Below are 17646 nucleotides of genomic sequence, written 5' to 3' on the forward strand. Positions count from 1 at the left end.
GGGAAAAAAAAGAAAGAAGAAAAGTGGAAAAAAGGTGAAATGTATAATGTTCGACTCCATGTGACGGTCATGTGAAGAACAAAGATCTGTTTACAACAAAATCTCCCGCAGCGAAACCTCCACCTGCTGGGAAAAGTAATTCACAGCGAGTTTCCAACTGTAGAGAAAAGTGCAAAACAAGGAAGACAAAAAACATATTTAACTTTGCTGAATATACCAGTTCCTACAGCTGTTTATTATCAGTGTTATACGGGAAGTGCATTGAAACCACAGACTGCATATTATATTTACCCCATATATATTGTTTTGGACACTACATAAAACGTTCCCATTACACAAACTGTAAAGACTGAAAAGTACAATTTGCACATACATTTTTTACATTTATTAATATTTAGCTTTTTCTACTGTTTCTTAAATTGCATATTTTAACATTTTATGGATACCTCACAGTATCTTTGTTAATGACATTACAAGTTATTGTATTGTTTGTTTTATGCCCATTAAATGAAGGTTTTGAGACATCCAGGCATGTCATTATTCTAAAACGAGTAATTACTGCACTTATTCTGTAAAATACTTTAAGGCAACAAGTTGGTCAGTTACACATATAATATAATAATAATAGTCAATCATAAGTGAATTGTATTAGTCCTGGATTGAATTTTACATGTTTTTTTTAAACATTTTACAAGGTTACACTTTTTTTGACTGAATTCAAACATTGGAATAACTAGAAATCTGTTAAAACGTATTAAAGCCTGATCAAATGCATGAACAGAATGAGCCTCTTATTGTGAATACTGCTGTTAATGTTAAGAGTTATAATAGAGCTATAATATTGTCATGTCTTTGTCAATCATTACTTACAGGAACACATTTGGACTGGTGTCATGAGTTGGGGGTAACAGGACAAAACCCAAAAACATAAAAACATTTCCCGAATCCTTTACCCAAACTGAGGACGACATTAAGCCCTGAATATATTATTTTAGAGCTTTAAAGTAGTTTGATATTCAATTCACACAGCTGCTTGTACTATAAACTTCAATTATTAACTATGTTAATACTATTAACTTCAAGTATTTGTGGAGACGTTTCCCTAGATTTATTGCACTCTCCATATGCCAGCGATGCATTTATTCTGTGTTGGTCAGTTACACACATAATATAATAATAATAATAATAATAATAATAATAATAATAATAATCGATCACAATTGTATCAGTCCTGGATTTAATTTCACATACAAAGAAGGTTACACTTTATTTAGTAAGTAGTTTGATATTCAATGCACACAACTGCTTGTACTCTAAACTTCATTAAGTATTTGTGGAGATGTTTTCCTAGATGTATTGCATTATCCAGCTTTCACCAGACGAGGGCAGTGGTGGGTTAAAAAACTATAACCTGTTAAAGAAGGTATGTTTTTGTTTTTAAATATATTATTATGGCATCACTCACTCATTTAAGCCTATCGAGTATTTGCATCTTTTTGAATGCAATTAATCTGACAGATGCAGTGGTAAAAGTTGCATCTTCAGGCTATAATTTCAAACTAATGGACTCAGATGACATCATAACATCAGAGCGTAAAGTTGCAGCGGGACGGGTCATTACCGGTCACTTCACATCATGTTCCCGGCCCGTAACTTTACCCATAACGTCTGCTAAAGCCGCCGTGTGACGGGCGAGACGCGGACGCGCGGCTTCGTGTTTCCTCTCAGGTTTCCGCGCGTCTCTCCGGCGCGCGCCCGGAGCGTTCGCCCGCAGGAGAGGAGGAACCTGACTCTGCACAAAACACCAGACGATTGTGCGGAGTTATTCCTCTTTTCTCAGCGGTTTGGCCCCCAGAGCATCACGGGACGGCGGCTTTGAACCGGCTGATTTCAGACGCATAAGAAAAAAAGCAGATGCGAAAGTGCGCATCAGCGAGTGTCGGGGTCAGAGGTCAGTGCGCTCAGGTTACACCGGGACGGGACCACGTGCGTCTGCTTATCCTGTCACTGATCACTGAGTGTAGCTTATATAATGGGATGAGTTTTAATTAGATGCTGCTTTTTTCTGTTTGGTTTGTTTCATGGTCAAAGCTGGGTAATGTCAACTTGGAGACAAATAAAAATGTTAGTGTCGGCCTTAATTCAGTGTCATTTTGCCTGTGCCAGTGCATCATGGTACTCTGGATTCATAAAGAAATACAAATCTAGGTTACAATGTACACAAAACAAAATAATTCGGTTTCTTTTAAATGCACCTGCCAGAACTCATATTGGTGGCTCGGAATTTAAAGGTGCAATGGCGATTTGAGAACGCAGGCGGAAGTGCGCATGTGCGGACTGATACAACACACACGTGCGTTTGTTTATTAGCGCGACGGATCTCATCGCATCGCTCGTCTCCCGTAGATTTCTGTCCACTTCTGCGTCAGCTCGAACTGTCTTTCTCCGTCTTCATTTTGCCCCGTACACGGAGGGAACTATATTATGATAGATCCATGCGCTTAGATGCGCGGAACTGTGCTGCTCTCGGGGGACGAGCCACACGCGGCTGCAGGTGAGCGGTAGGTGCGTTTTATGATTGATACGTGGCAGGACTAATCGGCAGTCCACGTCACGAGGAAATGAGACAAAAATTTGGGCCAAAAAAATCGTCCGTTCAACCTTTACGACGGTCAATATGTTACCTAAAATTAAATCTTTTTCACAATATTCTTAATGGTAACGCTCCAAATTATTTATCAAATAATATTCACTGTACACGTAGCCAGCATAACATCAATACACGTTCCAGCACATCATCTCTTCAGATTCCACATGTAAAATCGTTTGGCAAATCCACTTTTTTATATACTGGAATAAAAGCCTGGAATCAATTACCTAGTCATGTACAGAATGCTCAAAATAAGTCATTTTAAATCTCTAGTCAAAACCTTTTTATTTGAATGTCTAAATAGCCAGGAATCAAACTTGTATTTTATTAACATGTTTTACGTTTCCTTTTTACTTTATTATACAAGGACCACAATGGAAATAAGTGCTTTCGCTTTTTTGTGTTATCCTCGCTTTTTAAATTGTTATTCTGGACTTCTTGGCAGATATAACTTCATTATCCTTCGACTTGAGGCTGGGCGATGTGAATAAAAAAAAACCCCATCATGATCTAGTTCCTGTGATAATATTCAAGCACAGACACTCGTGCGATTGGTCAGCCTCTGGAAGGGTCTGAATGAGTGACGGGTGAAGTCAGCCAATCACAGTGAAGACGTGTGAAGTCTCAGAAGAAGCAGCAGATGGTGTCACTGACCTCTTTTAAAGATATTGAGTGTATGAATTATAAATGGTGATCTTTCCTGCTTACGATTCAGATGCTATTCATTTTTATCTTAAAGAACTTTGAAGGGTTCTGTAAATAAAACGATTGATTAAAAAGTTACAGTGATCTGCTTCTTAATGTTCAGAATCCACCGTGATTGGTTGAATACGATATGACCAAAATGCCATAATGTCACAGGAATGAGATCACAATTGATGAATTTACACTTTATTAAATATTTATCACAATATTGCCCAGCCCTAGACCTAGTTACGCACAATAAAATCTGTCGTACTGAAGGCTATTCAAAATATATTTATGATGATTTATCTCACAGATTGGGTTATATTTATATTTACCTTTAGATGTCTTATAGCTGGTGGTAATGGCTGATTTATTTCTCACGTTCGTTTTAGCTTTGTGTGTATTTCTCAAAGTTCTCACCCAAAGAACGGCATAAACCATATTTTAAGAGGATCGACAGAGCTTTAAGTGAGGGTTAAACAGGAATAAAAACAGGAGTCGTATTGGTTTAGTTGAACAGATTTTAAAGGTGCTTTCAATACAGTGTTCATCCAGAGTCCTACATATGAAGGCTCAAGCATATTTACATACATAGATATATACAGTCTTTATATAGAAAACAAAACTAACAAAAATAATCATCTTTTTTATAGCAGCAAAAAAAGAAACTAAAAGAGGAGTAAGTATATTTACATCTTTTTTTTTTTCCAAAATAACAAGGCATAGATTATATTATAGTACACTGCGCATACGTGCTTTCCCATTCTTTAAGTAATCTTGATTCGACCTCTAAACTTCAAAGAATAATATAGGCAACTTTCTCGTCTCACTGAAGGCGGAGCTAAACCGGGCTGAGGTGGATTTATTTAACAATACGTTGCCCCTTGCGTTGCCGCTCACGACGACAAACTGAAACATTCAAAGATCGCGGATGAGCTGGCACTGGGAGCCCGCGTCGGACGCCTGCTGGAGCCAAAATGGCCGACGCGGGAAAAGTGCAAACTCTTGTGGTGTTGTGGCCCTGCCTGAACAGATAAACACAAATCTGAGCGCGTAAAGACTATTATAAATGTTTTTCTGTATTGCATCTGTAAAGAGAAAAGTGTAAACCGGTTCTGATTTTAAACAACAAACACTGAGATGACATAGTTTAACACACCTGTTTAGGAACGACCCCTGTAACAGCAAATGGGATTATCATTTGGAAACTTAGTGAAAAATGTCTTTATATAGACAAGAAAGCTCAAAAAATAAATATCCAAAGTTCTTCCTTTTGCGAGACAATGCTATTGTTTAACATGTGCAAGTTTGGTGCAACCCTCCTGGCTTTTTTTACCACTTCATTCATTCACGACAATGGAATCAAGAACTCAACTTCCCAGCATGCCGAGCGAGGCCAACGCTGTCAGGACATTCCCCAGTCTATATATATATATGTCTGTTTTTATATATATATATATATATATATATATATATATATATATATATATATATATATATATATATATATATATATATATATATATATATATATATATATATATATATATATATATGTGTATATATATATACATATATATGTGTATATATATATAATCTGTTATTTTACATGTTATTTTACATAGAAAAAGGCTTGGGACGAGACGTACACGACTGCACGGGAACACTTCAAGTATGGCGGCCCAGTTGTTGTCGCCTTAGAAACGGGGGAGTGTCTTTTTAACAACAGAGGTGAGCTGTGCAAAAGTCACATGCGATTTTAAGACTGCGCTGAGTCAACTTTAGGCCAAAAATCGAAAAAAAAATTTAAACAGAAGACAAAAAAACATCCAGCCATGCATTTTTGACGCGCACACATCCCGTAATGGCGCAGAAGAACCTGGAGAGATTCTCTGCATACTTTGGTGTCACATGCATATTGCTGTTGCCGCATGCAAAGCTGCCCGTTTTATTGAAACAGTTTGTCCTTGTCTGTTTTCAATCCCAAAACTCCTGATCATTTCAAAGCCAAAATCTTGCTGTAATCTGCATTGAGATTAACTGAATGTACCTGAAAGTTTAAAAATGGAATAACTTCTTCTTTTTGTTTTACTCTGAAACTAAAACCCAAAACCACCTATAGTTAAAACATAAGCTTACACTCGTCACTGCCATTTATCTGCATGTTAAAACTCACAGCCTTTATCGCATATAATTCCCATATTTTTTTCTTTCCAGTATCGTTTTTAAAAGCAGTTATTGCAACTAATGGTCTGATTTGTCAAAACACCAACACTATGGACTTTTTATAATCTGAACAGGAGCGAAATCCCAACATTTTGAATAAACCAGCCAGCCGAACAATAGTATCTGACTAAACATAGACATACCGAACACAATGGAAGTATTTCTCCATGTAAAATCCCAATTTCCACATCTTTTTGTAACTGCTATAACAAGCATATAATAACCCATATGCCTCCACCGAGCCGTTTCATTTTGTAAACCTTCATTCACGCACAACACAAAATGACTGCTTTCCTGATTACATTTGGCCCAAAATACAGTGGAACCAACTCGCACTTAAAAGTCAACCCTGTCGTACTTATAGGCTACATATTCCCGACAATCGAGGCATCGTGTTGAGCACAACAAAGATGGAAGCCACTTCAAAAAGAACATATTTTTAAACACTCAATGGCTCAGCTAGTTGTGCTAAAACAGCATCTTCTGTAAGCTAAATCAAAGCTGGAGGAGGAAGACCTTCTCCTCACTCGTTTGGTACGACATGCAGCATTAAGGTTGTCTAAAATACTTAAATTAAACCTTGATGTGTCTACGTCCTGTCAAAAATATTAAAGATTGTAATGCCCTGTATACTGCACATATTGCATCTATGCTCATTTGTCCTGGAAATGACCCAATATACATTTTAATATGAATTTACACCAATCAGGCATAACGTTATGATCATCTCTCAAATGCGCGGAACCATATTTCTGTCTTTTCAAACCAGCATTAACTTTAAATTGATCAGATTATTATTACCCACCACCCATCACCCTTGATCCTTGCTTGGACCCCTTTCCATACTGACCACAGCAAACCAAAAACACTTTGGAGACGATCTGATCTGGTCATTTGGCCTTCTCAATCTTGCGCAAAAGTTTGGCCAGTTTGGGGGACAAAGTGGTCACTGTGTTATGCCCGATTCGTGTACAATAGGCTACTTGAGCAGAACCGTCTTGCCCTGAACAAAGACGTTAAACATTTTGGATCAAGCGTCAACAATGATCCGGATTCAGGCTTTTGAGAAATGCCACTTCCAAATGTCTTAAAGCTACTGCCGTGGAGCGCTCTCACGAGTCCCACGAAGCAGGTTCGTTGTCATTTATTCTCAACAAAGTCAGCACACATCCAAAATCGCTGACATTCAATCAACTCCACAGCGAGGAAGATCGGTTTCCAGCATCTGCGGCTTTTAAACGTTCATTTTTCAGTGTCTTTTACTGATTTTGATTGTGTGTTTTTCATCGGTAAAGTCCCCTGAAGATTTTCTAGGTGGTGGCTCAGTAGCACCTCCTAGAGGCCGTGAGAGACACGAACACAAACTCCTTAAACAGAAGCATCACCAATAAATTATTTACTTCTGGCTAATCAGTCCGTAGTCCAGTGAAAGGAGGAGTGGAAGGACTTTCAAAGATGGCCAACTGTGGTTTTAACTTTTAAAGATTGGTCAGGTGTGACGCTGGCCCTGTTTGTGAGGGTTTTGTTTAAGTTACAATACGGACGGAGGCTGCCAAAAGTCAAAGGTCAATTCACGTTTGTGTCTTTTTAGCAAATCACAGCGCAGACTCGTTCTCTGTGTGACACGTCGAGGTGGTGGTGGTGCTGGTCGCCTTCCCCTTTTTGTTGAGTTTCCAGAAGCTCGGTTTCTCCTTCACGACGACCACGGCGACAGAGTTATCGTTGGGATTTTCCAGCGCCGTCGTCAAGGCTTTTTTCTCTGGAGCTTTGGCTGAATCTGCATCACTAAAAGAGAAATTAAAAAAAACTGTTACCTGTGCATTTGAAAGGATTTTGTGTTTTGAAAATCAACATATACACACATTAGATATGCAATTTGCTCAATCCCGTCTTAAAATGTAACAATTAAATTTTTTTAGACAACTTCAAATGTGGCTGATCAAAAGTATGACTAAAACTGTCAGAAAGTTAGCATTTTTACACAAATAAAATTCAGAAAAATCCAGGATATTATAAAATGAACATGTATTTTACCTGCTGTTTGGAGATGGATAGATCACCAGGAACCAGGCTGCGAAGAACCCGAGTAGAGAGCCCCCGGAGGCCACCATGGGAATGACACGCACGCTGCCCACAGCTTCCACAACTGCTCCCAGCGCTGAAGCCACCAAAATCTGACTGATGTACACCTGAAATGTAAAAGCAAGTCAGAAATCATTGATATTTTTGTATTATTTCGTATTATTATTATTATACTTATTATTATTATCATTATCATCATTATCATTTTATACATACACAAACAATTTGTCCTCCTAGAATTATAGGGTTTTCACAACTTCCTGAGTACTTCTACTGAACTACTATTGAACAACTGTTTTTTTTTTGCTGATGACACAGGAGAAAAATATATACTGAAGTAAAAAGTGTTTAAGTCTGTTTAATAATGTACTTGAAGGAAAAATAAAAAAACTACAATATTTCAAACAGATTTGAAGAACTGTTGACGCAAGGATTGTGCTGATCTTTGGTACACAACGTTGAATTTAATGTTTTTACTCATTGCAACATGGAAAAATAACAAAATGCTACAAAATGTTGATAAAAATATACAGAAGATATACGGAAGAATATATAAAGAACCCTATAATTCTAAGGGGACAAAATCTGTATATTTGTACTCTTATACTCTTTTTGCAACTTCCATTATTTAGAATGTCATCACCGTTTATGTTTTATCTCTATTTTAATGTGTGAGCTACTGTGTCCAGGTAATTTCCCTTGTGCATCAATAAAGTCATTCAAAGTCTAAGTAATAAAGTGCCGATGTACCTGGCAGGATAAGATGGCACAGTCGATACCAAAGCCTCTTCTCGAGTTACCAGGACTGTGCTGAATGTACTGAAAACACAAAAAATATTACATCACAATTACGTTTAAAGACACTTCTGATTCCTTAATTTTAGGAAGGCGAAAACGCATACCTCTTTGATTTCATGATACTGTCCTAATAGAGCGTAGGGACAATAGCAGATGCTCATGGAGATGATGCCCATGCTGCTGATCATGACCATGGCCACGTACACATTTGGAAATAACGCCATGACCGCCGTGCCTATGAAAGTGGACCAATTTTGCTTTTGTTAATATCAACTTATCATATATATATATATATATATATATATATATATATATATATATACCTTGTTTTAATGATGCGCTGTGTGTTCACGTACCTATAGAAAATGCAAGTGTTCCCAGGATGTAAATAACCTTAATGCTTAAGTCAAAGTTGTCCAAGTATTTTTGAAGAATCGCTGCATGAAAAAGTGGAATACAGTTTGTTACTTAAACAAATCAACATGTGAATTTTGCAATGAATAATTGTTCTTACTGTTACCTGAACATGTCGCTGCAGTTAGAGCATAAATAACCAGCCCCCAGCAGCCCATCTGAACACCATTCTGGTAGTTGTCAAACTCAGTAGTGTTTGACGCAGCCTAGGAGTTATAAGATATTAAAAATGAAATATTAAACTGGGACCGGAGTGTTGACAGATTAAACTCGTGAATTGACTGGCGTACAGTGGGATCTCCGTGATAGATGACTTGTCCCATGAAGTCGGTGAAGAAGACGGCCTCAGCGATGATGGAAAACCAGGTGAGCAGGTGGCAAACGCACAGACGCAGCAACTCGGGGGGCATCTTCAGCATGGACAGCCACAACAGACGCACCGTGGTCTCAACCTAAGGAAGAAAGAGTCACAAGGTGTAGAGCCGAAATGACCAAAGAGAGAGGAGTCTGGAGATAAAGAGGAACCGAGAGTCATGAGTCATGTGCTGTTCAAGAATAATTCAGAGTCAGGCTTTTTTCGAGCTGATTAAGTCCTGCTGCAGACCAGCACTTGCACCTTTTCAGTCTTTCTGCATGTCAAGTGTTACTGTTTCTGGAATCATGTCCAAATATACCTGTGACTGAAATAAAAAAAGACAACAGACCAGCCAATTAAAATAAAAACTTGTCTTGTAAAATTGTTACTTCTAGCTTTGTATTTTGCATGGACACCTGTTCTGACCTCAAGTACGTCAAACGGTTTGTAATCAACATTTTTTTTACCTTTTTTAGTAGTAGTAGTAGTATTAGTAACCAAGAGGTGCAATAACTCAGTAATAACTACAGCAGTATAGTAGTACAAAAATTAGAGAAGACTATGGAGACTGACTCCGGTGGCTTCTGTTATGGGAAAAGACTGAATGAAGCTCTGTGAGAAACTGCTAAAAAAAGACCATGAGAAACTGCTAACATAATAAAGACTGTAACCAGAACAGCCCCTTTTGGGGCTGATTGTAACGCTGCACCTGATGGACTTATGTCTTCCCTCTCTTTGCTGCAAAGATTTTAATTTTCCATCAAATAAACACACACAAATATATTCTGCTTTTCTTGGATTTCTTTCATTGAATTGTTATTATTTGTTTAATTATTTACCATAACATTTCCCATAACCAAATGTTGTTTCATTTAGTCAAAACCAGTGATTCTCAAACTAACAAAGTACCACATATTTGGCATTTTATGTACCATCAGATCTAGAACAGGACTAAACAAGATCTAAACAAAACAGGTTTGAAATAGGAATAAACCATGTTTGCACAATGTGAATGAGGTATGAACCAAAGGAGGGGGGAAAATATTGTATATATTAATTAAATAGATGCAGATGAAGTAAAGTAACCTCAAGGCAATACAAGCCAATACTATGATTAATAATAATAGTAATAATCACCTGTGCCACTATTATGTCAGAACTAAACTGGGAACAGGACAGTTATTAGTATGTCTTTGTCTTTACCTCTCCCTCCTCACTCTCTGTGTCTCCGCTGGAAGAGTTTGTGTTTCCACTCCGGTGTCTGTTCTTCTGTTTGCTCCTTCTCCGATGTCGGGCCTCCACTTCGTACAGGTCGTTCATGCTGCGAGACGGTTTGATCAGGAAGGCGGCGTTGGCTCGGCGGTAACGGTAGCGATGGCTGCCCACCCGACCGTAGTACGAGAAAGTGCAAGACGGCTGCCGGTAGAAGGTGTGGCGATAACGAGAGTGACGGACTGCGGCTCCGGCACTGGCAGCTGCAAAACACACAAGAGGACAAAGAATTGGTTAATAACATTTACTAACTTTTACTCTCCCCTTATTAACTGTAGTTTCTGGTACTGTCCTTTCTATATTCTTTTCTTGTCTTTGGCTGACATCTTTACACAGTGCCCAGGGATGACATTTTTTATTCTTCGTTTCATCTGCCAATAGCGCTTTTCGATAGATTTGAACTAATTTATGAATTATAGTCGACCCAATTTAAATTTAAAATCAATTTCAATACATTTAATCCTAAATCCAATCCCTGCCATTCTCACCTTTGACCATCCCAGCGCGGTGAGCTTGTCCTTTAGTGCTGAGCTTGCTAGCATCGCAGCCAGATCCGTCACCGTTAGCCACGCCCGCTAACAGTCGGCCGTTCAGCGTGCGCTGCTCATTCAGTTGATTATTCAGCAACGCCTCTTGTCCGTCGTCATTCTCCATTTCTTGCAAAAACATGGACAGCCGGGATATTTTGGGTATGTGCGTTTGGTGCGCCTGGTGGTGGTGGTGGTGGCCTTGTGGGCGGAGCAGGTCTTGGCTTCCCGCGCTGCTGCTGCGTCGGATGTTAGCGCGGCGCGGCGGAGGCGTGGAGTGGGGCGGGGTGAAGACGGAGGTGGAGGCGGGCGGTGACGAGCCGTGGTACGGAGAGAGGCGATCGGCAAAGATGGACGGCTCCAAGTGGCACAGGAACCAAGAGTCGTGCTCAATGTGGTCCAGCGTCGCGTCGGCCATCGCCAAAACGCTGTCGCTTTTACCTGGAGAGGGACCATCACATTAGAGAGGCAAAGAAGGGTGTGGCAAGTTTTATGTGGGAGGGTCTACCACCTGATTGTTTCCATGGAGATGTTATTGCTTTATCAGTAATATTCCATGGAATGACATAACTTATCTAACAGGCAGGAAGCTAATATTCAAATTAAGCAACACCTCCATTTATTTATTTGTTTATTCATTCATTTTATAACTATTTTGAGGAATATTTTAGTTTACCAGGCAAGCTTTCCTATATGCAGTGCAAGAAGGGCTTTGTATATTTAAATTTGTTTTTTACATACCATTCACTTGTGTTCCCTAACCCTATCAAAAAAACAAAACTAACCCTATAAGATTCATAAATTATCATTATTTGACAAAAAGCAGTACTTTAATTTGTGGTCATACTGCCAAGTAACTTTCTTTCTATAATTGTGGTACCAGTTTTCTGTACCACACATTTGTTTTCTTGTACTTTTAAACAGTAACCAGTCCTATGCTAGTGTTTCTTCAGTCTAATCAAGCAAATGCGCATTCAAACACCAATTGCATCATATCATACCAATACTAATGCTATGGCCAGGTAATTAAAAGTCACCAAAATGTGCCCCAAATTACAGAAATCATACATAGAGACACATACAATTGTATCAAATAAGCAATTTTGTCACCGATATCAGATCTCCAACACGTGGGTGCTCATGCTGAATTGAAAAGCAATCATTTACTTACTCCGCACAAGCTCCACCTCCAGGAAGTCCATATCCATATCGTGCTCTGATTGGTCATCTCCGTAGGGGTCATAGAGGTCAAAGCTGTCCACCGTTTCGTCTTCTCCAATCATCTCCAGTTTGGGGGCGAGTAATCCAGCCCTCCCATTGGTCGATGGCTGGGACTGGGTGGGATCTGGGCTCTCCTGAGAGAAGACGCAGAGGTGAGAAAAATGCACTGTTTGGATAGAACGTGACGGAAGATTTTGAAGTAACTCACTAAAAGAACAGACAATATGCCGGTTTAAAGACTGGGGGGAGTGTGGGGTTTCAGGGGTCAAGTTGAACTGACCTGGTCAAGGCGGTCAAGGCGGTCGTGCTGGGTCATGTACTGCTGCTCCTCGATGCTGAAGAGGTGAAGGGCCACTGACCCGGTGAAGAGGATGGCAGCAAAGAAGAACAGAATCTGCTCCTGCGATTTAAACACTGCTCCCAGAAACGTGTGTGTCCAGTTCAGACCTCCCAGAGCGTATCCCACCGCACCACCAAGACCTAGGGGACAGAAAGAAGATGATCTTAACTCCAAAAACGCCTGGGAAAACCCCCCATTTAAAACTGATGCTGTCCCTGAATCCTCTGGAGCACAAACTATTGGCTGGAGCCTTTGTGAAGCTGAGACTCTGTAGTTTTGGACTATGATGTCTGTTTTACTCATAGGTAGAAACAAGCTCTGCACAGATTGTCCTTGTTAAATATATGAATGAGTAAAGCTGGTGTCTGGAGATGGGTCTGATTGACACTAAAATTAGCACTTTTTTACAGTTGGGTTTTGACAATTCTCTTTTAAAAGCATGAGGTAAATTCACAAAAAAAGTAGTTTTATGGATTTAATAAATCAGAAATGTTCGGACGGAATCCATATAAAAGTCAAATTGATTTTATTTTAGGGTACAGTCATTTTTTATTTGAGGTTTTGAAGTATAAACTGGCCCAGAATGATTGATTTGACTGGAAATAAGTGGGTTACAGCTTTATTCTTATCTATAGCATATCAAGAAGCTTGAGAGATTCCTTTTATAAGATGGTGGACAAAATGGAATAAATAAAGAAAGCATAAGGGGTTTAAAACAGTGTTTCACATACTAATAATATTTTAACATACTATAATTCAATTAGGCATCAACCTGTAATTTTGTCATTGAAAATCTGTATGATTAATGAGGCCTAGTTTGCAATTCGAGACACTGAAGGCAAAACTCACTTATTTAGTGTGTTTTGTTTTTTGGTCCAATCGGCACCTGAAGATGTTTTATTATTTCCTATAATCCACTTTTATCCCCTCTGTAAATGTTTTATATTCAATACGTCAACAAATTTAGCCAGGAAATCAAAATCTGATTTCAATATGGGCAATTGGGGGCATTTTACACATAAAATATCTTATTTAAATATGAAAACATCTTACATTTATATACAGAAACAGATGTTTCAAATGTATATCTCTTAAGATGTTTTCCTATTCACCTGCAGTGAAAATAATTGGATCCAGTGGCTCATTAAAGAGTCGAAACACAAAATAATATACGAGGCAATGCTAACCTTTTATACACGAGTGGCTGTATAAATACTTAGGAACCATATTGTCGTCTCCTTTCAAAAACACATTATTTTCTATCATAAACATCTAGTTACTTAGCCTTTTCTATTGCATTATTGGTGTTTGGCTGCACAATCGTACCGGCCGACGCAGCGTGGATGTTCAGGGCCATGTCTTGTTCGTCGGTGTCGGCCACGTCCAGCAGATACGCTCTTATCGGCCCCTCCGTCGCATCCGCACAGAAGTCCAACACCACCACTCCCAACACGGTCAGGACTATCCCGATCGGCTGACTGCCCTGCACGTCGCCCAACGCCAGGCCTGCGAGACACGGGAAGAAGAACATCAGCTTTACAACCATTTACAGCAGAAATATACAGGACGACTAATTAGGGGTGAGCGATATCGTCAAAAAGGAATATTAGAATTTTTCTTTGCAACAATATTCAGGCAATATTTTAACAATGCATCAGGAATGTGCTAAAAATGTACCTGTACAAATTTAAATGGACAATAAAATAAATTATTAAAGGGCAGAAATATCAATTAATCTCCAGTTTTTGACTCTTTATTTTGGTAGATTTTAACGTATAAAATGCACGATTATCTCCAAAAATTGCGTTTTGGAGATATGCATTTTATAGGTTCATCTCCCACCTCCAGTACTAAATGTATAATCTTTTCCGATTTGCTTTTTACAATAATAAAAGTGGGAGTAAATGCACAGTAGATTAAAGTATGCATAAAACATTCCCATGTCTCTAAATGTCCCAATTATTAAAACTTTCCCTGTACAAATTTAAGACCAAAAACAATTCACACTTTTAAGCTTGGAAATTGCCCATGATCTCAGTAAGAATAATTGTTCCGTACGACAGAAATATTTTAATCTCATCTTGTATGTGTAATTCTGTTCAGCAGCTAAAATAATGCTCGTTATCGCAGTGCATATGATGTGATGAACTTCCAGTGAACTACAAGGCTGATCAATAAGTGATTAGGTTTGTTTCTCGACGCACATGTCACTACGCATTACCCACAGCGCATTGCATCAACCTGATCTGCCTCACAACATCTCTGACCTGCTTATAAGCTGCTTTCACTCGGTATGAATGACCCAGATGTGACATGGGAAAAAAACGCATTAATGTTCGGAACGTTTATAGAAAATGTCAAAGGGTGAGTCAGCTTCGGTGTGTGCTATGGTTTTGGACAATAGAGTGGCACTGCTCGGTAGCCAGGCAGGCTGACGGGAAGTTGAACGTGATTGGTCGAAAGCAGGACGCAAACAGGAAGCAAATCCCTGTGAACTGCCTGCTCCTGGGTTCCCATGTCAACACGCACACACACCACGTAGGCACGGGCTTTTAAGATTACTATAGGAGATTCTCACAGGATTTCTATATAATATAATGCTTCAATATACAGTGGCGGCAGCTTAATCTAGAATACTTTGCAGAACATATAATGGTTGCAGTTGCCTAAAGACATGTTCTATGTATCAATTAGTCAACTTAAAGGGGCTTGGTTTGGCGATGGTAAAAGCTCAAACCTTTTAAGCATCTCTATGAACTAAGTATACTTTAGTTTGGTTTATAGAAAATGAAGTGTGACTAGTTGATAAAAAAAAATATTTCAGTCGTAGTTTGATGCTCGTAATTGTGACATGTCAAAAATAAATGACTTTATGTATTACAAATTCATATTCTCTATCTAGAAGCTTTCAATCACCAGATTTTAACCATTATTTGGTCTTATTGTACAATTGAATTAACCGCTTGACTATGCGACTATCAAATAATTGCTGTCTAGTAGACTACTGGTATTATTGTTAATCACAACCCATTACAATTATAATTCCATGTAATTGTACCCAAAATACATTGACAAGACTACAAGCTTAAAGGAGATCATGCAATTACAACTATTTAAAAAGAAAAAATACTAGTAAACTGTGTATTTACCCGTAAAATGGCAGATTTAACTCGCTTCCAACACTTCCAAATCTCAAGATAACTCAATACACGCCTTATTTCTTTTGCTGTTTTGAATATAAACACTTTAAAACTCACCCTAAAAATTTAATTCACAATTTGGGTCGACCAAGACACCAGATAGGATAAACAACTAAAGGTCTACAGCTCTAAAAATACTGACCCTTTTTCTCCAGAACATGAAAACAAGAAATATTAAATTACAACTTCCCCCCGTCTATTTCAGATTAAATGTTAATGTTACACTGTCTACTACTAATATAATGTAAATGTGTGCCCAGTTTAGTCACTAATTTAGATTAATTTACATTTGGTATCTCATTTGAATAACCACTTCAGCAACTCTTGCGAAAAACGCTGAATAATTTAATGAATTTCTCCTTCTGCGTTCATGCTTTTCCTCATTTGCCATCACATCACACAGGTAAAGTGGTTTGTTTTGCCTTGGTTCGACCTTGGCACAGGCCACTGCAGAAAGAATAGAAGTCAATAGAACGAGATCTGCTGACAGAAACAGCTCACACAGCCTTGTTTGGTGTTATTTATATCACCATTCAAGTTTCATTGCACTTTGTTCTATTATTTCGCAGCCTCAGAATGACATGATTGCGACATGTTTGTAAATCAGCAGCAAAGGGCACAAGCAACAGTTCTGGCAATTATGTTCAGCTTGTGTGGTGAGTGGTGAGTGGTAGTGGTAAGGGTTTATTTACAAATGCAATAGAGGGTGCAGTTTGGGTGCAGTTTGGGTGCAGTTTGGGTGCAGTTTCGATGCAGTTTCGATGCAGTTTCGATGCAGTTTCGATGCAGTTTGGGTGCAGTTTGGGTGCAAGAGCATGTGTGCAGTCCCCGAGGCAGAGAAATGGAATAACATTTTAGAGAAGACATTTTACGCTTTTCTCAGATACTTAATATTTAAATATAACATTAGCAGGTCATACTTTAATATTTTGTTCATTATAAACTGCAATATTGAACTAAAACGGCTTAGTAATAGAAACAGGTCCACTGACTTCCTGTTCAGAACCCCAGAACTGATAAGCTCCGCCTCTTCATGATGACATTTCACTGTAACAAGCAGCAGATTGTCCTTTATGTGAAAAACGCTCATATAGATTCAGCAAGTATTGATATTTGTGTAGCAAAGCCTACAGCTAATCAATGAACGTGATCGTATGTTGACGACCTCAGCGTGACTCAGTGATGTAATGTGCCAACATCTGTTTCCGCGTCGGACCAGGACAGGGACAGCTTTTGGCAAGAGATGCTCCAGTTGCTGTAATTACAAGTGTTATAACCTGGGACATGTGCATGCTGGGTAAATAGTTTGCATAACCTTCAGCTGAGATTTTATGGCCAGTCAAGAGCATTGTAATCGTATTACTAAAACCTTTGCCAAAATGTGCCTCGTTAATTGCTGCTTTCTAAGATTAATGGTGAACGCCGTTACATAATCGTATTACTGAACGCTATCAGCTATAAATGTCTTTCCAGGGGTCTTAAATTGTGATAGGAATGAGAATACCACTTGTATTTGAATATTGTTAGTAAACTCAAAGAAATGAACACGTGATAAAAGTGATTCTAGTAACGGATGTCTCCAGTGAAATCTGTAAAGTACGCTGGTGAAACTAAACATAACTACCGGTATTGGATGTCTTGGAGATCAAGTTTTAAGGGCTAGACGTTTTGAACATGTACAGTTCTCGACAGGACACAGATGGGTTCAAAAAGGCTGATATTAAAGGGGCAGTACCAGATTTGACTGTCGTTAATGTCGTTAATTTCTGACTATTTGCAACAGTTCAAAGATGTTCCTCACTTTCTCACGTATCCGAGCATCCAGGTTATTTACCGTCATGATGGGTTTATAGACACTTTTCACAACCTTTAAA

The 17646-nt window shown here is 38.8% G+C and overlaps 2 protein-coding genes across 21 annotated transcripts in view; one reads left to right on the top strand and one right to left on the bottom strand.

Annotated features, from left to right (window-relative positions):
* rplp1 (ribosomal protein lateral stalk subunit P1) overlaps window positions 1-17646 on the top strand; it is a 264746-nt gene that overhangs the window by 112755 nt on the left and 134345 nt on the right. Inside the window, exon 4 of one of the 17 annotated variants that reach the window (XM_072447900.1) lies at window positions 11478-11487. The exons of 14 other annotated variants lie outside the window; for them this stretch is intronic. In XM_072447900.1, the coding sequence (XP_072304001.1) occupies window positions 11478-11479 (2 nt within the window). In that variant the 3' untranslated portion in view covers window positions 11480-11487. Of the gene's footprint in view, window position 1; window positions 91-10703; window positions 10714-11477; window positions 11488-17646 lie in introns of those variants that run through there. 2 more of the 17 variants (XM_072447928.1, XM_072447894.1) reach the window with 2 other exon arrangements.
* The window catches only part of slc45a4a (solute carrier family 45 member 4a), a 70585-nt gene continuing 56783 nt past the window's right edge, over window positions 3845-17646 (bottom strand). For 2 of the 4 annotated variants that reach the window (XM_072447891.1, XM_072447890.1), the window contains 12 exons: window positions 13899-14078; window positions 12513-12712; window positions 12183-12366; window positions 10973-11452; window positions 10416-10687; window positions 9148-9309; window positions 8964-9063; window positions 8800-8880; window positions 8548-8678; window positions 8396-8464; window positions 7598-7752; window positions 4943-7348 (listed from right to left, as the gene is read on the bottom strand). In XM_072447891.1, coding sequence (XP_072303992.1) covers window positions 7159-7348; window positions 7598-7752; window positions 8396-8464; window positions 8548-8678; window positions 8800-8880; window positions 8964-9063; window positions 9148-9309; window positions 10416-10687; window positions 10973-11452; window positions 12183-12366; window positions 12513-12712; window positions 13899-14078 — 2204 coding nt within the window. In that variant the 3' untranslated portion in view covers window positions 4943-7158. Of the gene's footprint in view, window positions 4740-4942; window positions 7349-7597; window positions 7753-8395; window positions 8465-8547; window positions 8679-8799; window positions 8881-8963; window positions 9064-9147; window positions 9310-10415; window positions 10688-10972; window positions 11453-12182; window positions 12369-12512; window positions 12713-13898; window positions 14079-17646 lie in introns of those variants that run through there. The other 2 variants (XR_011927040.1, XM_072447892.1) reach the window with 2 other exon arrangements.

The sequence above is a fragment of the Eucyclogobius newberryi genome, unplaced genomic scaffold, assembly GCF_026437365.1.
Source record: "Eucyclogobius newberryi isolate DKJ021-1_F unplaced genomic scaffold, fEucNew1.0.hap1 SCAF_16, whole genome shotgun sequence".
NCBI classification, from domain to species: domain Eukaryota; kingdom Metazoa; phylum Chordata; class Actinopteri; order Gobiiformes; family Gobiidae; genus Eucyclogobius; species Eucyclogobius newberryi.